The sequence below is a fragment of the Boleophthalmus pectinirostris genome, unplaced genomic scaffold (assembly GCF_026225935.1).
Source record: "Boleophthalmus pectinirostris isolate CB_2022bp ecotype Guang Dong unplaced genomic scaffold, ASM2622593v1 HiC_scaffold_2, whole genome shotgun sequence".
Taxonomy (NCBI): domain Eukaryota; kingdom Metazoa; phylum Chordata; class Actinopteri; order Gobiiformes; family Gobiidae; genus Boleophthalmus; species Boleophthalmus pectinirostris.
This window is the reverse complement of record NW_026571152.1, coordinates 30614265-30640486: the sequence shown is the minus strand read 5'-3', so window position 1 is coordinate 30640486 and position 26222 is coordinate 30614265. Positions and strand designations below refer to the sequence as shown.

Genomic DNA, 26222 nt, shown 5'->3' with positions numbered 1-26222 from the left:
CTTCCAACTTCAAAGAGCCGCGCTATGTCTTTTATGTGGCGTATTACGTGTCTGGAGCTTGTATTTATGCCACCTCCATAATGGTAATCACAAGAAAAGCCTTTTCACTCTTTTTATCATTGTATTCTCAAAGCGTTGTCGGCATGAAATGGATGTGACCTCTGTGAATTGGTGCCGGTGGATCACGCTGACACACTTCTCAGGCAAGCACTCTTTCAGACACAAGACAAGGGTGCTGGAGAGGGCTAAGCAAAAAAAAAAAAAAGAAAAGAAAAAGAAAAAAATCTGATGAATAGAAAATCAAACAAAAGCACCAGATGGGCTCTCGGTAACTGCGGGGAACATAAAAAGAGGAAAAGATGGAAGGTTGGAGGGAGAGAGATCACCTTCTTCTCCGTGCTTCAAGTGTGCATATAGGGAGAAAAAGCACAGTTGTGAGGTGGGGCTATGGGTGGTGGGGGTGTGGCAATTCTGGATGAGTGTGTGTGTGTAAGTGTGTGTGTCTGCCTCTGTAAGCTGCCATGCGCTGTGCCATTGCAAGGAGAGACAAGCAGAGGATAGTAAAGTTAGCCCTCGAATAAAAAACATAAAAAAGTCTGTCAGTGAAACCAGCTGCTACCAAGGCAACTCCTTTCCCACAGGTTGTTCTTTGCTTCTGTCACTGTCTACAACACACTTCTCTCCAGCCAGCCAGCCAGCAAGATCCAACACTTCGCAAGGATGTGGAATCTGATACTTGGGGTCACCTTTTTTGGATTTCTAAGCTCATCCCTAGCCGAGATTCAAGGTAAGATTGTGTATATGCAGTGAGATTGAGTGAATGAGAGAGAAAAGGGGCTTGTTTGAGCAGATGCCGGTATAGCGTGCGCTCTGGCTCAGACGTCTGGCAGACAGCTCATATAGACACAAAGGAGTAGAGCCCCTGTTACTCACTGGCTGTCTCATGCTTTGGAGCACGCGGTAGACTTATTCATCCACATAGGCAGAGGAGGAAGCGCCATTGTGCGGTCTATAGCATCCAAAATGGGCAGATTTCTGTGTTCTTTTGTTGTCTGGCGTAACACTGCGAACTGTTACTCCCAGACTAGAATCAAACAGGTTCCCAAAAGAGTAGGAAAAAAAGCTACCCCGAGGCATTGTGTAAAAAGACAATTAGAATGACTGAATTTGACCTCCATTTGAAGAAAGTGAGTCCATTAATGACAAAAACAGGTTAGATATATAGTGTCTACCCCCCAGAGATTGAGCATGTGTTTCTCCACGAAGGCGTCCTTGGCACGGAGGAGTTGGAGAGCTTTGTGCCACTGTCTGTTTGGACGGGCTTGTTTATGGCTGGGAGTAATTGGTCACTGCTGGGGAGAAGGGTGCTATGTACTTGCTTTTGTGCTGTCTTGGGATCTGAAATATTTGGTTCGGAGGAATCTGAGGAGCTGTATCCATTTCAAGCTCAACATTTTGAAAGTGAAGTTATGGTTTGGGCAGCTTCTTCCATTGATCACTCATAAATCTGAATCAATAAACAGGACTAGACCATATATTCTGGTCTATGGGTGGTAAATATAGCGTCTTATGGATGCAATATTTTGTTGATACTGGACTTCATTGACAGGTCTACATTTGGTCACACTAAAATTTTGAATGATTTTTTTTTTCAGTCATGGATTTGCAGCATTGGTTTGGCGAAGCAGGCAGTGCAATGCGAGGCTAATGATGAAAAAAGAAGAAAAAAATGTTCTGAAAATGTTAAAAATCCCATTCTTCTGATACGATTGGTTGAGTCATTTGGTCTAGATACAAGGCCAGTGTTGTCAGTTTGTAGAAAGACACTGTGATCAATGATTAAACCTTACTCAGATGTTTAGTTTCACACTGTCTTACCCATTATCTGTGTGTGGCCCAAAGACAGAAAGTTCCTAAAATGAGTCAGATTTCAGACAGCCACATTTAAGAGCTTGCACTGTGGAAAGCAAAACATAAAAGCATTGCACTCATAGGTACGTGAGGTTTTATAGGTCTTGTTAGCTGTTATGATGTTCTCTTTTGCCAGCTTGTAAGAATGGTATAATAACACTAGTCTTTTATTGGTTCCCGAAGTGTCATTCACATTAGTTTTATGGCATAACAGTGTGATAAGAGGGTGTGTAGTTGCGGTCGCTTCTTTTAATGTTTTAATATGAAGCGCAAATTAGACCTTTCTTCTTTATTATCAAGCAGATGACTGATTTATTAACTCTCCATGCATGTACGTTGGACCTAACACTGAAAATCTGTGCCATTTTTGCTAAATTATTAATAAATTATTCTAAACTTATTGACCTTTTTCTTTATTTTCGCTACAGTTGGTTGCCAGTTCAATCCCGTGTCACTAAAAATGTGTATAATTTTCTTGTTTAGTTCATCAAGATTGTAACCATAAAGATTTTATCATCTGCCAGATAACATAAGATAAGAAACACAATGATTTTAAGTAGCATTTAACGACACAAACATTTTGAATGGACTTAGCGTAATCCCTTTCCCTTCTCTTGTACACACCCATGGAGGCTGGACGCTGTATACTTCCTGCTAGTGGTCTGACATTCAGGTCCTTGTTGCAGTCTACACCCCTCCTGTGTGTCCTGGGGGTCCGGTTTCAAGGTGAGGGAGCGGGGGGCCTCTTGGACGTACACTGGGCCCTTACAAAGAGGGCTTGTGCTGTACTGGGCCTATGCCACCTGACATTCTACCAGGCACGTGTTCATGTTCCTGCTCCTACTATACTAATCCAGCAACATGTGCACAAGTGAAGTGTAGTGGTCGAAAGGAACTAGAGGAGATATATAATTATACACGGTTATTGGTCCCAGTAGTGGTATCAGTATTGTAGTAGAAATATGTACTTGAAGCTACAAAGGCAACCCACTTTCATTCTGGTCCCAAGCCTGGAGAAAGTTGTAGCACGCGACAATTAAAGAGCCAATATTATCCAATTTTCTGATCTATGTAATTATGTTTCCTGACCAAAAACAATTATGGACTCAGTTTAACGCACAAATCCTGCATATTTAGGCTCTTCTCTCAAAGGGAAAACACTCTGCTCTACCTTATGACGTCATGTGGTAATACAGGAAGTGCTCCACTGTGTTTTTAAACTGCATGCACCTTCTTTAGAATTATTTAAATGATTTCAGCCCAGAAACTGCCAAACAAAAGATAAAATATAGCTGTTGACAAGAAAACTACTGCTACATGACGTCATAAAAAGGAACAGAGTGTTTTGAGACAGACTGATAGTAAATGATTACTCACACGTGTATTAATGGAACAAAACACGCATGTTGATTAGGTAACAGCATTATAACATGGCTTAAAACTCATAGGAGTCCTTTAAACCTCTAAATAAAAAAAAATAAAAATACAACTGCTGTAGACTGGCTTTCACAAAGGATGTGACTTGATGTAATCCGTTATGTTCTCAAATGAGATCAACTCATTTCTGTAGCTGTCAAACTGTAGCTGTGAACTGCCTTACCACAATACTTCACAATGTCAAGTCTTGCTTTATGATACAACAGTAGTATTTAAAGTGGATTAAACCATCAACCTTTGGGCCAGTGCAGAAACTCTTAATTTAACTTAGCTGCAGGTCGAATTATCAAGTATTAGTAGCCTTCATTAACAGTAAAAAAAATACGAATTACATGTTAGTATTAGTTAGGGATGTAACAATAACCGAAATATCGTGATATCGTCAAAAGTCTCAAAACAATACAAGTTTCTTTGCTTAAATGCATGGTTTTATTGTAGCAACATCTTATAAACATATGGAACTACATATCCCATGATTCATTTCAGTGCAAACAACGTGAAGAGATATGTTTTTTACTTGAATTCTTGGGATTATGGCGGAAATAATTCACACCAACATCTTGTCAAGGTATTTTAAAAGCAGAAACGTGTCCTATCTACAATTATACCAGCCTCTCCAAAATATCGCAAGAAAGATCGTACCGTGAGATGCATATCGTGATAATATCGAACCAAGAGATTTAGATATCGCAACATCCCTAGTATTAGTGTAGTAAAGAGATACTGTAACTTAATATTACTGTACTTTAGTAATGATAGCTCTATTTTTTTTATTTATCATACGTAAATTGACTTGATCCATATGAGTATTTTAATTACAATTCATATGTATTCTCCCGCTAACCAACGTAATCTTTGTCATGAAACTTTTATAATCCCTGCTGTTATATTATTCTGATTTTGTACATCAAATATTCATTGCCCAAACCGAGAATCTTCATGTAGCAGACACACCTGTTCTGAGACATGCTCTGACTGTGAAAAGCACACAAACTTTTATAAAAGGATTAAAGCAGATCATCAGTGCGGCTTTCACACATGCACGAATCAGAACAAAAGGATGATATCACCGGACATTCATTACACAGGAACAGACAAGTGTATTAGTCATTAGATTAAATCGATAGACCGTTAGCCCTTTGTATCCACAGGGCTGTTATGGGAGGATTAGAAACTGAAATCCATAATAGCATGTTAATAGTGATGTTTGAGACTTTTATGTACTTAAGTGCGATATAGACTGTGTGAGATACTGCACAGATACTCAGGAGCACAGGTGAAAGTAGTCGGGTATATTGTAATACTGTTAATTTCCAGTGAAACCTGAATAACAAATCCATAAATATTTGGAAATCTAAATGAATTCTATCACCTGACATTGTTTTTGTAACATTTAGATGCTTTTCCCAATGGCAACAAGACATGATATCCTGTAAAGTGTGCTGCCAATGGACACAGCAGCGTATGAGCTTGATTCATCAGCCAGTTTCATTTTGTGGAAACCGTCTGACCTCGCAGCATTAGGATTCGTTCGCTCGATAGTAGGCGGGTACTTTTTGTAATTTAACCAATTGCTGCTATTTGGTCGTGATGTATGTAATGTGCCACTAACGGGGCTAACTGTTATATTAAGCTTTTCCCAAATCCTGTAGGAAGAAGGACAATAACGTCTTTCCCCTTGATAAAATTCACCAAACATTCTCTTTGTTCCAGCTTTAAATCCTCGATCTCGGGAATCGTTGCCAACACAGAATGTATGGCTCTTCGCTGATTGGCTGGTGCCCAAACTCACACTTCCAGGATTTTTGTGAACCATCTAGTGTATTCCGATTCCTGAAGAGAGAAATGAAAGTGAGCGGAGGCACTAGGTGGCACCAGCCTGGCTAACAGCATATATGAAAGAAGTCCAAAATTAGTCGGACTGTAACCACAAATACCACCGTTATCCAAAAAAACGGTTAAATGAAACAGTGTTAAAGTAAGAAAATGACATTCAGTATTTAAAAGTAATCCCCAAAATTCTCAAATGCAGTTTTCCATGCAGTATAGAGCTTTGGTCTTCATTTTTGGTTTGTTTTTTTCAAACATTGTCCCACATTGGCGAGGAGAAATTCAATTTGTGAACTGGACAAAAGTTTATTTGGTCAAATATGTTTCACAGCTCATCCAAACTGCTTCTTCAGTTCTGGATTCTACCTGGACGACTGAGGGATTTTTCACACATTGTCCCACTTTAATACTTTTTAGTGATCTACTAAATGGCAAATGAACAAGAATAATAACTTACAAAAACAAACAAAAAAAACCTCCTAATTCAGTTAAGCTTCCTAAAATTGGCTGATGTTTCTGGAGTAGGTGGGGTGTTGAAATTTCATATACGCCAGAGAATATGCGTAACTTTATTGGGTTTTTGCTGCGGGAACATTGTATTATAAAAGCTGAACTTTCAGAACAGCTCGCAATATTCATTCAAATTTCTCAATGCTTACTGCTACGCTGGCATCCGCTCGAACACCTCCTGCAGAAAGGGGCCCCTACCCTATAGAAGCAGACAAAGGCAGTCCTTCCTCTGACCTTCAGGTAACGTTGTGAGACTGGTCATGTGATCTCCTGCTCCACCTGTCCCACCGGCCTGACCCAACATTGTTATGGAGACACAGCTGCTGCTGCTGACTCCGCACCTTTAGAGTCAATGAGGGAGGTATTATGGGATGGATTTAAGGGCAGCTGATGTGCTATGGGTAAAAGGATGTTACAGTAGTCAGAGGCCATGTGAACACTTACAATGGACACTCTGTTTGGCCCTGGATCCTGCATTCCTAATGGAGAAGGAAAAAAGCTTGGGAATATTTTTAGTCATGTGCATGTGAAAAACAAATACAGTATTGGCAGCTAAGAAGAAATATATTATGTAAGTTTCTGGTCACTTACTGTCAGACTGTCAGATATCAAAAAGCATCATTTAAAAAAAAAATACTGATACTTTGAATAAAATATTAAATCATTTTTTAAAACTTGGTTTATTTTAGTTTATTTGCTCATTAAGGATTAATGATATCCAAATCTCTCAGTACGATATTACCACGATATGCATCTCACGGTACGATATTTATTGCGATATTTTGGAGAGATTGATATAATTGTAGATAGGAAACTTTTTTGCTTTTAAAATATCTCGACAAGATTTTCGTGTGAATTATTTCCGTCATAATCCCAAGAGTTCAAGTAAAAAACATATCTCTTCAAGTTGTTTACACTGAAGTGCATCATGGGAGATGTAGTTCCCGATGTTTATAACCTGCTACTATAAAACCATGCATTTAAGCAAAGGAACTTGTAATTCGATATATTGTGACAGCCCATGATATTATTGTGAGACTTTTGACGATACAATATCATGATATCTCGGTTATTGTTACATCCCCACTGCACATATATTAGTTTTTTAGTAAAGTTCAGGCTGGAATGAAGCAAAACGTAATGATTTATTACAGCATAGGAGTTTGAAAGATCAATATTTCTACACTTGCCATGATATTAGTACCAGATCGAAACAAAAATCACTTGTACTGTCCACCACTCGTACATGTCTTCTAAACTGAAGATATTCGTCATACTATGTACCAATTTTCTAGATACTTTAAGATTTAATTGGTTTGATCATCGCTCTCTCTTCTGGATACTGTTGGATTATTTGTGAAATATTTATCAGTTGTTCTCATATAACAATAGAAACAAGGCTATTGCTTAGGTCTTCTTATATTATTGTTGTATTACTGTGATTTATAGAGGCAGGGCTGCTTACATTTTACAAAAGTGTCGATAATCAGCTGTCTTTCATGTTTTTGTCTGTGATTTATTCATATTTTGTGCAATTTAAGGTGGCAGGTGAAGGCCAGTCACCCTGATGCCCTGGAAGCACAAGTCAAACACAGGCTTCTCCTCATGACAAAGTTCTGTTTACACTGACCTTTGCTTATGTATTGTGTCAGGTCAAAGATAAGAAATACAAATGCTATGCTTTTGAAATCTGCGACAGAAAAACAACCCAGGAAACCATTGCTCAGCTACACCCAAAATTCTGTTAAGGTTTCGAAGGAAGTGGCTCTAAAAGAAACCACTTTTTTGTTACCGAGATGAAACTGATAATCTTGCAGTTACCAGGCAAATGTGTGAACGATGAACTATGCCACCCCATGTCTTTATTATCAGATATTGCATTTTAAAGACACCAGGTCAACAAGCACCAAATATTCTCAATAGACTTGAATTTATTTATGAAAAAACAAGCTTCTTTGATTAAAACTATTTCAAAGCTGCTCAAGCCCTCAATAAAGCCCTACAGATAAAGTATATGTGTCCTTTTTATCATGGTTTTGTGGACAGTTTCTGATTTGTACATATGTATTTTTAGCCCCACGTGTGTCCTAGTGGCATAAATAAATAGTTCTAATTCTATTTATAGGTCTTCCTTAAATGGTAACTGGTGACCACTGGTATGTGGGTGTAAACACATAGAAATGAAGGGGGGGGGGTTTTTCTTAGCTTGCAGTGAAAACTGCAAAACTTTAAAAAAAAAAAAAAAGAGGATTATTTAAATAAATAAATCAAGCATGTGTTTCTGTATGAGGTGGAGCATGCATCACTGATGGTAACCAGCATGAAGTGGTTTCTTTGTGTGAGCGCTGCATTTGTGTTTTAGTCCACTTTGACTCAGCTCTTTAGAATACTGATTAGTTAGGCAAGGTCATATTGTTTGGTCCTGGTTTAGTTACATATATGTTAAAGCTGCACTATGTCATTTTTAGTGCTTGTCTCCATGGAGATATTATTGCTTTGCCTCGAACTATCTTTCATTATTTATACAATTATATTTTTTGCTCAAAATATACTGTAAAGCTGTTAGTGGGCTCACCTTTCCATAGATATGACCTGTCACTTGTCAGAAAGGGCTCTCTTCCTTGTCTCCTTGGGGAAATATAAATTTATATCCATAATGCGTGACATTCTAAACAAAGCATTAAGATCTCTCTGCAGACAAGAAGAAGGTACACAGTGCATCTCTGACTCCACATACATATAGGTTTAATTTTGGTTCGTACCAAACAACAATAATAATGTCTTAAAGCCAGTCCTGGTTATTTCTTGTTTTAAGCACATTGTCTTGAGGGACAAATATGTTTTGGTATAATTCCCAGATTCACTATTAAAAAGAACTTCCATGTGAAGCAGGTGTAACTTCTTGGCAGAATTCCATATTAAACCTTTATACTCTTGCATTTCAGACACCCAGGCTGTGCAGTGCAGTCTCCTAGGTTTCATCTCCATTCAGGTGACAAAGAGGGCTTTTGTGGAGTCACTAGGCTGGCTGTATAAAGACATGGCGTTTCCTGTGCATACTAATGAAGAAGCCTCAGATACATGTCAACGCTCCTGCGTGCTTATTGATGCTGAGCTAGACTAGCTTTGATCTCACTGCCTTGGAACGACCACTGCTGTTTTTCACCCACCCATCGTGTTGCATTCAGGGACAGGCCATGAAGCATTCAGGTGTCAGCCTAAAGGTGTGGGTATGTGTGAGTAAAAAGCAGAAAGTCTGAACAAGTACTGGCAACCGCACTGGTTACCCAACAGCCCTAGGCTCCACTTCCTGCCACTGAAACCTCAATGTTTACCAAAGAAAGTTAGTGAAAAATGTGAGCTTAACATTCATAGCTGGTGACATGTAGCTTTGCAAAGATAAATTAAGTGTATTTATCAAGTTATTTTGACCTTGTGTTTTGGTTTACACATAGAGGGACAGAAGGTTGAAATGTCACATAGCAATCTATGATCAAAATATTTTCCCTTCATTGCTTAACTTCCTTCTTTACTGTGACTAACCACATTGAGTCTGTGCTTATGTAAGAGGTGTACAGGAGTAATGCCCTACTGAATGTGATGCAACAATCATGAGAGGGGAACAGATATATCATACAAACCTCTGCAGAACGTCTCTGCATGATCGTTGTCACGAGGTTCAAGGTTTGTTAATAGAAGAGATCACATCAAAAAATCTCTTTAAGTACAGGTGGCCTGTGGCAGTTTGATTCTATTTCCAACCAGTGCATAGGTCTACTGTTGTTGTGCCCTTTGGCAAGACCCCCTAAAATGTTGGTGGAATTGATATTTGTTAAAGGAGCTGCAGTTATATATTAGCAGTGGATAGAGTGGGAACTCTGGAGTTCTGGAAATGTTATTTTACAATATACAACGATGAATTTCTATTATTATTTCCCCCTGGGTGCATCTGTTATTCTTTTTACATTAATAAGACAATCCTTCAACTTGACCAAGATGCTGGCATTGTGGATTTAATGCATAAAAACACATGTTTTTGTCATAATTGTCACCAATAGTCATATAATTATATAATTACCATCATTTGATGCTCATTCTAGCAGCCACTTTGCAATTTTGATCTTAAAGATTTAGAAACATTGCAGTCCTCTGTATTTTTTTCCTGTAGTTGTTAACAAATTATGAATAAACAAAATGCTGAAAATACAATTATGAATAATCAAGACCATGTGGTTCTGCTTTATTAAATATATTTGTGTGGAATCAGGGCTAATTAAAAGTAATTTCAGATAAGACTTTTGATCTTGTGTGGTTCTGGTAAACATGTAATGACCACTACACATCCTCTTTTACCAGATGTGACATAAATAACACTAAATAAACATGTAGCCACTTCAATAGGAGCATTGGCTTTGCCATTTATTTGTATGTGATGGAGCGTTCGACTTGACATGATGGAGTTGTAGAAGTAGGCAGAGACAGAGAATTTAGCATCTATGAATGTCTCTGTTTGTCAATGTCATATGTTTATATTTATCGATAATGTTCCCATGGCAACATAAGTAAACAAGCCCTTGTTTGATGTGAAAGTGCATGGTGTTCGATGTGTGGTTTCTGTAGGAGGATGTGTTTAACCAAAGCTGACGATGAAAACCACCACTGTTGACAAGAATAAAGTGACATCTGCCACTTCTGTTTATCGGCACTGAAGTAAATATCAGTTTCCACAGAAACCTATCACTGATCTCATCATTTCCACTCAAAATGCAAAACCTGACGCAAGCACAGTTCAGGTTTAAACACATAGATTTAAAGGTCCACTGTATAACTTGTCAGGTGGAGAGTCTGCGAACTGCTTGTCTCCATGGAGATGTTGTTGCTTTGTCTATAATGTCCCATTGTGGCATTAAACATATCCATCTTGCATTTACCCAATAACATGAGTTGGTATTGACCTAAAAACTTTAATGCTCGCTCCACAGATCTGACATGTTACTTGGCCCTGTGGTGTCTCCTGCTGTCTCCATAGAGATAAACAAGAGTAATATCATATTGTGGAACATTCCAGGCAGTATCTCCATGGAGACGCAGATGATTGATCCTCCACCTGAAAAGTTACACACTGCACCTTTAAGATTTGCATGCAGAAAGAAATCCTTCACAATTGTAACTTTCTTTTCTTTCAGTAATGGTTTAAAGCCATAGAATCTTCCTGGAATAAATCTACATGTTAGGGATGTAACAGTAACCAAAATATCATGATATCGTATCGTCAAAAGTCTTGCAATAACACCGTGGGCTATCACAATAGATCAAATTACAAAATCCTTGGCTTAAATGCATGATTTTATAATAGCAATAGCTAATAAACATCGGGAACTACATTTCCCATGATTAATTTCAGTGCAGACAACATGAAGAAATATGTTTTTTTCTTGAATTCTTGGGATTATGATGGTAATAATTCACATCAAAATCGTGTCAGGGTATTTTAAAAGCAAAAAAAATGTCTTATCTACAATTATATCAGCCTCTCCAAAATATTTAAATAACTATTACATCTTTACTACATGTTATTCCTGTGTTTATTTGTGTTAGATGTTAGCAGTTGCAGCTTCTCTACTGCTATACTCCTTCATGTAAAGTCATTTCGGTAACATATTTTTGTGAAGGTGATTTGCATTCTCAAAATCTAAGTTTGACTTTAATGGTTCTTTAAGAGGGTCAGCAGAGGACTTGCCTGTAATGCTGACTCCAGGCTAAAGCCATACAGCTACTGCTAATACACTCATTGACCTCATCATTTGCTCTTGTCCTTAAGCTGTGAAGTTGGAGGTAATCCAAATTGAGCAATTCTTTTAAAATGTTCCACGCATTAAAGTATAACAACTGTACTTTAGTTATAAGTGAGCTCTGTTTGGTTTATTCGGAGATGACGTCTTCAAGCCAAACAAGACGAGACACAGTGCACTTCTGTCTGCTCTTATGTCTGAGGAAAAGGCTAAAGTATTGATTGTGTTCCTGGCTGTGTACAGGTCATGGGGTTAGCTGTTTGTTTATGAGTTCTAAGGGAGAGTCATGAGACAGGGTTTGTCCCTGAAGCGCTGCCACTGTTTAATGTCTGAGCAAGTATCAGAGATTGCATTTTATTGGTTTTCTGCTTAAATAAAGACATTTCTACTCTTGGATTGTTTACCCAAGATGCCAGAATGGTCTGTACTATTTAAGGTTAGACGCTGAAGTGAAATTAAGTTTGAGTTTGCTTTCTTTATTTAGAGGTTTAATTGAAGAATGTGAGGGAACTGTCAATGAAACAGATTGTACCACTGGATTTGTTAGTCCTCGCAACGACCATAGATGGACTGGTAAGAGATGTGAAACTGGAAACTAAATTCCCATGCCAGAGATGCTGCCAAAACCTTCACTGTACCTTAGAACTTGGCAGTTTGAACTCACCAATTGGTGCCAAGTCTTTTTTTTTTTTTTTTTTTTTTTTATGACGTTAATAAGGAAATCAAAACTGACATTGAATTATGTAAAAAAATAAAAATAATGGAAATGAGTTTGAATTTATGTGTTTTTCCAATTTTCCAAGAAACTAGAGAAGTGTTAACCAAACCCTTTTCTCACAATAAAGAAAAAGTTTGGGCCACTTCTGACCACCATTAATCACACATACATCACATTCATATATATAGGCAACATTTGTATAGTGTCTTGCCTAACCATATAACAACTCTAATTTCTCTAAGGCCCCATCCACACTAGTTCGTATTCAAGTTATTTTCCTTGCGGATGCAGTGTTCGCCCACACTAATCCAATGGAAAATGGCTCCAGAGACAGAACGATCTGGTGCTGCCAGCTCCCACGAATTCATCTGAGTACAGACCTGATCCCGCACTGTGAGGATGCCTGAAAACGCTGATACGCTGATGTAGGTCTATGTAATTCACCGCCAAAACACTAAGAGGCTAGAATATCCATTCAAATATACGGTCTATGCGTATGACCTGCAGACGTATAATCTCTGAAAAATGTAATATGAATCATCTCCAATGCGATAGAAGCACAGAACAGACTCACCATTAGTAGAACACCCCTCTGTCACAGAGAGAACACATCTAATCCAGAGTCGTGTCCTTTAGTCCATCTGAAGCTGAACTGCATCAGTGCACAATAGTGAGCTGTTTTTTGAGTGCTCACTTTATGCGAATTAGCCATGCGGTTTTAAGTTTAATTTCTGTAAAACGTAAACAAATATGCTCAAAGCTGTGTGGATGGGGAAGACTTGCGGACACAGAAACGACATGTCTGGACACAAATTGTTTTCCATGCAATTCTTTTCAGTGTAAACATAACCTAAGTGGAGTTTGAACCATAAACTGCATAAAGAAATGGACTGAGGGAGTGTGACGTCACCCCTAGTATCGGCTCCAGTCAAATGAAGCTCACAAGGCTAGCAGTTTGAAGCATTATTTATGGCTGAATTCCACATTAGGAATGGGACAACAACACCAGGCTCATGTAGAGTGGGTTAATATGAACATTTTAAGACCAAAATGACGAGGTTCACTGCAGCAGTTACAGAGAGAGGGGTGACAATTTTCGATGGAGCTGGAAACACCCCCATGCCCCCACAGTCTACGGTTTGAACTCCAACACTAATTTGGTTTGGTCACTTCTAGTTGTATGAAAAAATGAAAAAAAAAAAGCTCCCAGATCACAAGAGCCAGTTAGTTCAATGGGTTCTGTTGGTTCTACTGATTAACTCTATGGTTCCTCCTGTGTCATATGTTGTGTATAACCTATTGCGTGTTTTCCTCTTCCACAGTGAATGCTCGCAGTTGCAGTTATGCCGGGGTGTTTCTGATCGAGGGGGGGGGCCGCCACACGCTCAACTTTCAGAAGGCAATGGAGGCCTGTGATCAGCTGGGCGCCTCCATGGCCAGTCCAGAGCAAGTACAGGAGGCCTATAACAAAAACATGGAGACATGCAGGTGACAGCGCAAAGATACAAACACACAAACTCACACACAGATACAAAGATGTCATAAAGTTGAAGTACTATTACCTCTAAACGCTATTGCTCAGGTTGATATAAAAGTAGTTATCCAAATAATTACAGAATATAAAATAAATTATACTATTTCTATGCAACAAGACACCCATGTCTGACACCAGCATAGCAAAGTAAAAGTAGTAAAGCACTGTAGTTAAGTATGAATTAATATCTATCTGTTCTTTACTTAAGCACATTTTAAAGTTGATACTTTTTACTTTTACTTTCACAACATCTGAGAGCAGGTATCTGTACTTTCTAATCTTGAACTGATCTGAAAAGTATGAGACTTGCTGAAATGCCTGGGGAGTTATTTTAATTGCGTTCTCAGTTTGAGCAAACAAAAATATACAAATTAAAACAGCGAGGAAAAAACTATCAATTCAGTTGTTTCTGTTGAACAAAAGTAGATTTTGTCATGCAATACTTTTATTTTTACTTGACTCCTTTTTGTTATGGTGTATGTACATTTACTAACATGCACTAGCAAGGACCACGCCAACAATGACATAGTGTGAAGAAGAAGTTTATTGATAATGTATCAGGCGGAGCGGAGATGACTGGGTTGAGACTCTGGGTGTGGGCTCCGTCTCATTCTGCATTTGGCCCAGCCGGAACAGGACCCCCTCGTAGGCGTCTTAAGGCTGAAAGACAAACAAGTTAGACGAGTTAGCTGAGACAAACTGGGATGATGGGAATGACTGCTACAAATAATTTTAGAGGTGTGGTCGAAGTGAGTTGTGGTTCACTGATGAGGAAGAGAGGCCTGTTGGGGTGTGGTCCTGCTCCTGAATCTCAGTTAATCATATTAATTCCAAAAGCTGAATACTTTTCCCACCACTGCTGGACACAATACTGAGGGTTACACATAGTACAGGACAAAATGATGACCAAATTAATTACAATGTCTGAATTAGTTATTAGATTATTGCAATGTCTTGTAAACAGTGAGTTGAATCCCTTGGCTTCTATTGTTTCCAGCAGTTCAGCATCTTTTTGCACTGCTAAGTTAGTGGGCATCGCTCATATTTATAATACTTTCATTTGACTACAGTTTATTTATTTAGAGAAGCAGGTTCACCCTGTGTCACTGCCAGTTTCCAAAAGGAAACTAACCACATCCGCCCACCAAAGCAAATTCTCATGATGGGTTAATCAACTAATGACTACATTTACTCAAGTGAATTAATGAGGGGATGTGGAGGGACTAATAAAAATATTCTGCTTGTGTGTTTAGACATGGCTGGATGAATAATGAGACACTGGCCATCCTCAGACACTCGTCTCATGGAAACTGTGCCAAGAACCTGACAGGCCTCATATTAACCCCAAATGTGAGTCCAGATCAGCAGTATGACGCCTACTGCTTCAACGACTCAGGTAACATTTATGCTGAATGCAATCTACACCAATGACTGTATGATCTCATGTATTACAATGTGTATCTCTATTTCAGCTGGTGAGGATATGGACTGTTCACAAGCATATTCAAATTTTGATAATCCTAGTGAAGCAGGTGAGTAATGTACATCTTTGAGTGTCTTGAAAAGCCTTATATAGGGCTACATATATTTAAAAAGTATCTAATTTAAGGGGACAATTCAAAATGTTGGACATTGGACCTCATTGAGTAGTTAGTCAGAGTGTTGGAGACATGTGGAGACACTTTTAAAAAAAATATTACGTCCAGTCCTTGTATTTGCAGAGGTCGCTGGTGCTAGACTAGTGCATGTCAATGGCCATAGTTAGCCTGTCACTAAAAACAGTCTTACCCACAGCAAAACAATTATAACGCCAGACTGTCGGTGTGAACGTCTGTGTCGATAGAATAATTTTAGAAGTAAAACAAACCTTGCATCTGAAGGATTTATGTCTCAGTAGCAGCAATTTGTACTACCTGATTAGAAAGCTTGGTAACAGCGGACTGATATATGAAAAGATAGTCCCCCAGCATGCGACAATTCATGAGATGCAAGATTAGTTTCATTTCAGACATTATTCTATTAATGCAGACATTTACATCGACAGTCTGACGTAATAATCGATTTCCTTCGGGTGTTTTGTGGAGTGGGTAAGACAGTTTTTAGTGGAAATACAAGGGCTGGATGGAATATTTCAAAAAAAGTGTCTCCACATATCTCCAACACTCTGGCTAACTAGGAAATGAGGACCTATGTCCAAAATTCCAAATTGTCCCTTTAAGGAGTACTATGCTACTGGTGGCTGTCATCTACCGTTTACTTGTTTTCGTGGAGAGGTTGTTGCTTGGCACACTCCAGTTTACACAGTGCACCATTATAATGCCTCAGTGTGTGGAGTTTGCATGTTCTTCTCGTGTCTGGTCGGGTTTTCTCTTGGTGCACAATAAGATCAAACAAGACATGTCCCTTGACTCTGCTTTGCTCTCACCCAACTTTGAGTATGGGTCAAATGCAGAACATTTTTTTTTCTAAATTTGTCAAAAGGACCTCAATAAAACTGTGTGGAAAGCTTGTCAGCACATTATTCCTAGCTTATTAACTTATATCAACAAGACAACGACAGCATTTTTGGTGTTGGTTTCTTTCCTTTGCAACTAAATTTTATAATAATACAATCAGACAGTGCAAGATTGTGTCCTTCATGACTCATTACTGTATTCCCCTAATTATATGACTAAGAAATTTAAGCAAACATCTCTGACACATCTAATTGTATGGAAGAAAACCCTCTACTTTTATCAGATTAAAATAATGAAAGTAATTTTGTGTATAATTCTCTTCCCACGCAGGAGAATTATCAACTCCTCCAGACACAGAGTCAGAGATCCCAACTTCAGTGGAAAGTGACTTGGAGACTGTGACCGTAACCCAATTGGACAAAGTGACAGAAGGCGAAGAACGTACGATTAGTCCTGAAGAGGATAAGGAAACCTACACAACAGCAACGGACGTAGATGAATCTCCAGATGTGGTTCCAGTGGAGAACATCACTCTCACCCCGGAAACAGGCTCTGGGATGCAGCCTACTGGAGCAGAGGAGGAGACGGAGTCCTTCACCACCGCCCTCGTGTCGGACAAGCCAGAGTGCAACACAAGGCCAGGAGAGCATGACGAGAGAGACACGGAAAACGAATCCAAAGGGGAATCCACTGAAAGTAAGATCTACTAGTAATTAAGTGTGTGCAAAAATATCAAAATATCAATATATCGTGATTCTAAATTTGGTGATACAGTATCGTCATTGTTGGATGCTGTATCAGTATATCACCAATAGTATTTTCTGGTATCTTTTTGCAATTTTTGGAGAATTTTGTTGCTTATTTCATGAAAGGAAACTTGTTTATGTATTTCATATTAACTTGATGTGGCAGCACAGTGGTCGAGTGGCCTTAAGCCTCACAGCAAGAAGGTTTCTTGTTCAATCCCCAGGTCGTCCGGGCCTTTCTGTGTGGAGATTGCATGTTTCTCCCTGTGTCTGGATGGGTTTCATCTGGGCACTCCAGTTTCCTCCATCAACCCAAAACATGCTACACAGGTCTCCAGGAAGAATAGCTGATATCTAATTAAGGTCAATTAAATACAATTAATTAAAATACAATCAAAAATTTGCACAAGAAGTGGTTTGACATAGAACTATTTGGTTCTTTAAAAACTGAAAAATATCACAGAAAATCATGTGCAATATTTCAACTATCACATATTTTGCCATATCGTGATCATATTGCTCAGAGTAGAGCCGCTGCTCCTCCATGTCGAGAGGAGCCAGTTGCAGTGGCTCAGGCATCTCTTCAGGATGCCTCCTGGACGTCTCCCTTGAGAGGTGTTCCATGCATGTCCCACCGGAAGGAGGCTCTGGGGAAGACCCAGGACACACTGGAGGGACTATGTCTCTCAGCTGGCCTGGAAACACCTTGGGGTTCCCCTGGAGGAGCTGGAGGAAGTGTTTGGGGTGAGGGAAGTCTGGGAGTCCCTGCTTAGACTGCTGCCCCTTTGACTTGTCCCCAGATAAGCGGAAGAAAATGGATGGATGGTGATATTATTGTGTCGTGTATCGTGTATCAAACTGAATCGTGAGGGACCCTGTGATTCTGAGCTCTACTAGTAATTATGAGATCAAATTCCAGAAAAACACACAGGCAGCTACAGCCATTCAAACTGAATTACAATTTGAATGCTTTGAATTTGAGTATCACTAAATCTAAAACAGGAACTTTATTCATACTTTCCAGTGACATCACACTTGGGGAGTTCTACATGTATCTCTAATGGTGAAATGTTTACCATGTTGAGTTACCATGGTGACACAATGCACACAGTAGCAAACACCGTCAAAAAAAAGTTTTAAGACTGAAAAGTCAAGAAAACATTCAAATAGATTAAAACAACATATTTTAAAAGTAAAAATCAGCTCACGTTGCAGTTTCACCAAAACTCAGATTTAAGTGTAACTTGAGTCACAGAGGTTTAGACAGAGCAGTGCCTACGTTTATCTTCACACCCTCAGGAAATGTTGACGACATCAGCTGCAAAGTATCATCACAAACAAAACTGTGACTTAGTTTGAGGACAAGAACTAATCCAAAGGAAGACAAAAGTGTGAATGACATTGCGATCCCATACAGTCCAATACAGTGAATGACTACACATTGATATAAATAGTACATTCTATTACTTGCAAAAATAAAATAACTAATAATATAATCACTTTCCAACATTTCTGTAGAGAGTTACCAAATAGGCCTACTTCCTCTTGTAAATATACTGTTGCTATGGAGTTACCAGTGTTTGTCCCTAACTAAACACAGTGCATAATTCAGCTGGTGATTTGTTCTCACACAGACTGAGAAGCAACAGGTTTTGGGAGGACAGAAGACGCCCCCTTGTGTTTGTCTGGGTAGTACGCATTTGAAAACTGAAGCCTCTTTTTATTGCTCTTAGAAAAGTCAGAGAGACGGACTTGCTTTTGCTTTAAAACAACTGTAGCATTAAATAAAAACAAAAATAAAAATAAAAACTAGGATGCAGTAGCTCAGTATTTTATGGTATAAATAGACACTGTATATTGAACCTACATGCACATAGAAGTACTTTAAATGCCCATATTAAGCTATTTTCTTTATTATAATGCTATTTCCTCATTGAAGAAATACCTTGAGTTGTGTTTTGTTTCATTCACACGTTTAACACACAAATCCTGCATATTCATGAATATTTTTTCTCTCAAATGGAAAACACTCCACCATTTTTCCACCTTGTGATGTCATGTGGTAATACAGGAATTGCTCCACTGTGCTTTTAAACATCATACACCTTCACTAGAATCATGTGGATAATTTCAGCCCTGGAATTTAACATCTCATTTGAATAATAAGTAAAAGTATATGTTAACTTGAAAACTACCACTAAATAATTTCACAAAGCGGAATGGAGCATTTTGAGCTTTGGAGATCGACTCATAATAAATTATTCCTCAAATATGTGTGAATGAAACAAAACACAACTCCAGGTATGTTTTTGAGGAGGTAAGCGCATTATAACATGGTTTAAAGCTCACAAGAGTCAATTTTGTGTAACCTTTTCATAATCACATGTCTGAAAGGAAGCAAGGTTGGTGAAGTATTTTGCTTGAAGGCACAATATTAAATTATTAGAATTAAACCATCAAATTAGTAGATAAATGTCTCTCCTAACTCTTCTACTCCGCATACTGTGTAACAATGCAATTATAAATTAAAGTATTTCATTATTTTGTTTTCAGTTATTCCTGGAAGCCGCTCGAACTCAGTGCTGGACGACGGCGCCCACCACGACTCACGAGAGAATGGGAGCACATCCAGTAAGTATTCAATATGACAACTTCAATAGACAAAAGAAAACAAATATCTATCCCCCAACACACATTTTAGCTCCACTGTACTGGCCATAAATCGTCCGCTCCCTCTCCCACAGACTGGCTGGTGATACTGTGCGTGATTGTGGCGGTGGCGGCCATTCTCCTGGTGTGTGCAGTGGTGGCCAAGAGGAACACGTAAGGACTCGCAGCGCTGTCATGTTTCTTTGTTATATACCGTAAATACTGGTCTAGAGGGGCATTGTGTTTTTTTATGTTCCTCCAGAGGTAACAACAAATCAGTTTGTAAACACTAAATCCAGGCCTCAGATGGCAAAAGTGGTCAGTTGACATTTTATTGTAGGAAAGAGCAAAAGTGGCCGTTGCTGACATTTTGAAAGGGTGAATTAGTGTCTGTGGGATAGTGGCTACTTGGAGCAATTAAACGGCCTGTATCTGATTTTGAACCACGAGTCAGGAACATGTTTTACCTGCAGCTGACTGGAGGAAAACCTGGTGTCCCTGTTACTGTCAAAATCCCTTGAAAATTTCATAAATTATGTCTTTAAGTCTCATCTGTTCCCACTTTTACAATATACTGCATAATATAAAAGAAGATATTTAAATCAGATACAAGTACTTTAAGTCAATGGGTGTACAAATAATGTAACAGTGAAATTATTAGTTTTAAATACAAACATTTATAAATATAAACATTTTGTCTGTAAAAGATGAATCCATTAAGTAAAAGCAGGACCATTTAGCTCAGGGCACAAAGCAAAAATCTAGTCATTCTTCAGATGACCCACAAACCTGCCACTCTATGTTTAAACTTAATGAGAAAAAGGGAAAAGTGCATTTTTACATTTACTAGTATTTCTTTTATATAAACTGCACATTTAATTTATTTATTTTTGTCATTCATAAAGTATAAAAAGACATCAACTGTGTCACAACATCAAATATATAAGAAATGAAAGAAAAGGAGCATAAAGAAGAGTAATCTTATGATATCTGCCCTCTTTTCCCTTTTCCAGACAAAACATCAGCATTTATAGTTACTTTAAAACATTTCAAATCAGTACATTTCAGTTCAGGCCCAATTTTTAATCAATTGCAAACAGAAATCTTCACTATTATGCACAACAATTTAGTTTCCTTTTTCATACATACACATTGCATTTTATTTTATGTGTTTTATAGATGCCATCATTGTAGTTGATTCTTTTATATCTTAGTCAACACTTTTCCATAAATTAACTTCTTTCATAGTAATGCTTCGCTCCATAACCTTGGTTCTGAATCTGGGTTTTTTAAACATGTAGGTTTCTTTTAAATTGTAGTGGCTTTTTCTCGTCTCAAACAGTTTTTGAATATTTACAGCATGCATTCAGCAATATTTTTAAAGGGTTCATCTTGTACTGTTTTCTGATCTATGTTCTAATGTTGTTTCCTCATCACAAGCATATCTGGAGTTGTGTTTTGTTTCATTTACACATGTTTAACACACAAACCTTGCATGTTTACGCTGAATAAATCTTCTCTCAAACAGAAAATACATTGTTCCACCTTGTGATACAGGAAGTGCTCCATTATGTTTTTTATACTCCATATAAATTCACTAGAATTATTTTGATCATTTCACTCCTGGAAATGCCAGTCTCTACTGAATCTGAAGGTAGCTGGTAATGTCAAAACTGCAGCTTCATGACATCACTAGGTGGACCAGAGTGTTTTGAGCTTTGGAGATGTAGACAGACTGATAATAAACAGTTATGCAAGCATGTGTGAATGAAACAAAACACAACTCCAGTTATGTTTCTGAGGAGGTAACGACATTCTTACATGGCTTAAAAATCTATTTCACATAATATAGGGCCCTTAAGTCTTGCTCATAGACACAACAAGAATATCCAACTCCTCCTTCTTCTGGTGAGCCACCTTTACAAAAAGAAAATGCTAAAGAGCTACTCGTTTTAGCAGTAGGGCAACCGGATTTTCAAAATTCTAAACTGGGAAACACCCGGATTGAGATGGCTGGTAAAAATAAAACTGTGAAAAGAGTGTGCAACATAATCTGAGGGACTTCTGACACTTAATTTTTTTTGCTATGTCATTGTCTGTATTTTGGCTAAACAAATGATAATATATGCTCCTCTTTATAGTTGGCAAGGATCTGATTAGTCAAAAATTGTGATAGTCCTGGTTTAGACTTGATGTAGTGCTGGTTTAGTCTTAATTTAGTCCCGGTTTAGAGGAAATTGGTCAAAAATAGGGACACCAGGGACATTTTGTGTATAAAACTGGGACAAATCACTGGTTTTGTATAAATTTGCTGGGACAGGGGACACAGGACTCAAAACTGGGACTGTCCCGGGTAAATAAACTCCTCTGGCCTATTTAACGGTCACAAGAAACTGAGCATAGGAAATCCTTAGATGGGAAACAGCTAGATATACTTATAAAACATAAACTTTTATCCATTTATTAGTGCACAAAGTTAGGTAGTAGTAATTAGTTAATTCAGAAATCCCTTGGCGAGCTATTTGGAAGAGGGTGGAGAGCTACTGGTAGCTTCTGAACTACAGGTTGGAGACTCCTGTCCTATAGTGATCAGAAAAGAAACAAAAACAAGTCTAACATCAAGCATTCTGCCCCCTACAGCTTGTGCGGGAAAAAGCAGACTCTCATGATCACCAAAGAAGGCGGCGAGGGCAACGGCACGGCCATGTCCGCCTCCAGCTCACACGCCCAGGAGAGAGAGCAGGAGATGGTCACGCTCATGAACAAGGAGAAGATCCAGGAGAACGGAAACACGGAGGAGTTCACCGTCATCACGCTAGAGGAGTCTCCAGACAAGGACCAGACCGCCTGAAATTTACAGTCGACGCCAGGGCTGGGGTCTGTTTCGTCGTGAGGGGGGCATTTGGTGATCAGCACTGAATGACTGAAGTTGGATGGAGTGTGTAAATTGGTCCGAAAGCCTCACTATGGGACTGCTAATTTGAGTGGTGATGTCAAAAAAACGTCATGAATTGTCGGATTGCTTTGAATGCATCAGTAGAGGGATGTGCTATGAATGTGTAGTGTGTTATTTGTGTTTATTATTACCATGGTGATAAAAAGGAATGGTCAAAAATTAAGACAGTTTAAAAAAAAATCTAATATGGGACCAAACAAATGACTTTTAACAATTCTTTCATCGTCTTTTGTCTATTTTGTAGCTGTATATGCCCTGACTTGACCTGTGGATTTGAACGCTCTATATCTTAATTTATGCCATTTTCTGAACTCCCTTTTCCCCATTTTGTATATAAAGTGAAATGTAAATGAGATGCCTTAGCAATAACCGCCAGCTGTGCTTTTGTTTGGTAGAGAATCCCTTTCAAACCAAGGAATGTGTCACTTTGGTAAACTTATTTAATTAGAAGTAGCAGTGGAGGTTGGATTTCGCAATAGTTGAAGTGAATTGCAATCATGTTTGTATCACGTTCAAAACTGTGCAACTCAAGCACCTTCTATGTCCAGTCCATGGCATAACAATATTGTATTATTTAAAACAAAGTCTATGTTTCCCAATGTGAACCAATGGTGATCAAGGTAGTACAATCTGTCTGTACAAATCAAAGAAAGCATGTTAGCTTGATTTTATTGTTGCCTAATCGATTTGTGTTATGTAAATGATCTAGTCTTTTATTTTGAAGGTGGTGGGTGATATAAGCATATGTTTGTAACTTATTCATTGCAGTGGGCAGTGATTATCCAGCTTGGAGGAGCAGAGGTAATGACACAATTTTCATTTTAAAAGTGAATTAATGTATTATGTCCTTGAAGTAAATTGAAAATCCAATTACAATCATATAAATGTGGCCATCAAAACCAAAATGTGGGAAAAGTGAAATCTCTTCCGTGTGCAAGTGTCCAAAACTGTGTCTAAAAACAGTGTTTAAAGTGCTCATTATGTTTAACATTTCTGCAAAACAATTTACTTGTATTCCCAATTTGCCAGTGTACGCAGAAAGTGTGACAAATTTAAGAAAACAACTTTATTTGTTGAAATCATGTTTAAAGTATTAAAAAAAATGTGTTTCTTATGAGTAAACTGTGCTGAACTTTTGGATAAAATAAGTATGTCTCTTTACTTCCTGTAATTTTCAACATATTTAAACTTTTTCTTTGTAAATTGCTTTTTGATTGGTGTAAAACTATAATTTACAACACTTATAATCCCACCAAATTAAGTCAAAATTAGAGAATTATAAAAATCTGTTTTACACACTTTAAGATACAAACAACTATAAGCCAAAAATGCTCCCAAACTTATGAGAAATTGCACTTTTATTGGTAGACCATCAAAAAAATCCAGGACACGGACTCAGTTGTAGCAGTGTTTTCTCAAAAGTTGCATGATGTTGCATAATACTATCACTGACAACTTATCGGAAGGATGAATATAAGTTAGCACAACAGATACTGTTATGAAAAGTTGTGTCAAGTCTCTTCTCTGCTCCTCTTAACCGGTAACTCACTACTGACTGTCATTTCTACTGTAGTTACATTCTCCCAAAACACTGGACTGTCCCTTTAAGATATTTCTCAAGCAGTGAGTGACAGCGGTTTGGCTTTGGATACAACCGGCCCCAATGATAATGAGGGGCCCCTGTGCTGTACATAGAGCAAAGTCCAGGGCTGCTTCAAAAGAAAGACTGATCCCGTCTATGTGTGCGATCACCCCACGGACTCTCCCTCCCGCTCAATGAAAGACGCTTGTATACTCGCACGCCCGACTATACGCCAATCACTTTCACACATGCAAAAAACAAAACATCCCCACTGATTTTACCATACATCGTGTCATATGAAATACTCCATAGACTTGTTTGTAAAGCTTTTGCATTTGACCCTAAGAGGAAGTAGCAGATGTTTTAGTGTGGGCAGCTTTTATAGGTTTTAAAGAGTCAGAGTTGTCACTGAAAAAAAAAAAAAAAAAGATTTGTAAAGATCCCAATGAAATAAATGTGTAATGGAGGTTGTTGAGTCGTGGATCATTGGGGGACAAAGAGTGGACAGTGGTGTGAATGCTGTGTGTTTTGGGAGGGGTGACGGGGGCTTGTGAATGGATGCACTCGGTACACATCGGCGGAAGTGGGGTTGCCATGGAGCTCGGCTGGTGATGCAAGAGCATGTCGAGCGCGGAAACAAAGGCGGCCATTTTGAAAGATAAAAATGGCACTCTTCCATGCAATATTTAACCAGGACTTCACTCGATCTGTCTTCTTTCACTGGATGAATTCCCACAACTATTGGCCCATTTGAATGAATCAGGCTTGGTAATAAGACTCTATCCCATAAAACGTGGCAGTTCCCATCCTTCCAGCTGTCCATCTTCTTCCCAAATCTGTTATAATTATTGTAATATATATGCAATTATATTCAGGACTCAAAACATTTTAAATCTGTCTCCAATTTGTTCTCTACATTTGACCCATTCTTTAGCCTAATTGAGTAACCTGAGCTGTTCTTTACAGAAGAAGTGGTTGTCACTGCCCACAAGCTCAGATCTTGAGTCATATCCTGGAACCCCTTAGCTACATAAAATACACCACAATATTTAAATCACACCGTACAAGCCTCCTGGGATGAGATGAGAGGACTAACCCCTATGCCACCAGTTCTGAACATCATTTGCTGAAAGTTTTCTTGATGAATTATCTTTTACTAAGCAGCAACTTCATGTATGTGGTTGCACTGTTCAGTTTCCATATCACATCAGCTCAATATCTCTTTGATTGGAATGTCCTCCCTGCACATTCTCTTTCAACACAGATCCCTCAAACTGCCATAAAAAATAATAATACTACAGCATATCAGATGGTAAGAGTCAATTACTGTATGACTTTTCTTTATAATATTGTATTAAGTGTGAAAGAAACAAGACAAAATTGACCAAAAGCCAAGAGTTAGTTATGAATTGACATTTATTAGTTTTATTTGTATATATGTACACCAAAGGTACAGCACATTTTGATATGTAGAAACAGATTTATGTATAACATAGACAGAGGAAAGGATTCATGATTTTTTTTTTCTTTTTTATTATTTTTTCACCCGAAACATACGCTCCGCTTCAACATCAAAAGGACAACTCCAGCTTTACAAAGAGGCGTAGAAGGGCCACAGGGGGCTGCCTTCAGCCTGGTCTGAGGAGAGACTACCTCCCTCGGAAACTTCATTGAAGCGTTAGCATTTAGCTCCAGGCTGTGTGCATATTTCTATTGTGTCAAAGGCAAGAGGAGGAAAGCAGTGGGATTTTATGAGAGACAGTGTCTGACAAAGCGTCAATGGTGTGAATGCACAATGCTGCCTGAGACTAAAGCCAGCGCTTATTGGCGAGGAGATGATCTGATGAATCACCTGAGGAAGTCTAAATAGTGAATGAAATGGCTCTAAGCCAGGGTCACCTCCTCTGTTCTTCCACTCAAAGACCTTAAACCTCCCTCGTCCTAAACCTTCCTCTGTCTCCACACGTTCAGACAATAGCATCATGCAAACATGGTTTGCTTCACTCCAGTTTACTCTGCAACGCCACTGAACAGAACAATTATATATTTATGTATGTACAATGAAAATGAATGCACACTGATTATATCCTCATGGAACAAA

General features: G+C 38.5%; 1 protein-coding gene across 1 annotated transcript; it reads left to right on the top strand.

The window, feature by feature from the left end:
* Positions 1-481: 481 nt before the first annotated feature.
* Positions 482-24588, top strand: cd44b (CD44 molecule (Indian blood group) b). The gene is made up of 8 exons (XM_020934972.2): positions 482-787; positions 13521-13686; positions 14986-15128; positions 15205-15264; positions 16519-16884; positions 19488-19565; positions 19679-19757; positions 22224-24588. Exons 1-8 carry the CDS (start codon positions 721-723, stop codon positions 22432-22434), a joined length of 1170 nt encoding a protein of 389 aa, XP_020790631.2. The 5' UTR covers positions 482-720; the 3' UTR covers positions 22435-24588.
* Positions 24589-26222: the final 1634 nt, after the last annotated feature.

Bases quoted from the DNA above. Each gene is read 5' to 3' on its own strand.
- cd44b (XM_020934972.2), top strand. From the start codon at position 721: ATGTGGAATCTGATACTTGGGGTCACCTTTTTTGGATTTCTAAGCTCA. The intron at 788-13,520 runs GTAAGATTGTGT...CCTCTTCCACAG, and splicing joins ATCCCTAGCCGAGATTCAAG to TGAATGCTCGCAGTTGCAGT. The intron at 15,265-16,518 runs GTGAGTAATGTA...CTTCCCACGCAG, and splicing joins TGATAATCCTAGTGAAGCAG to GAGAATTATCAACTCCTCCA.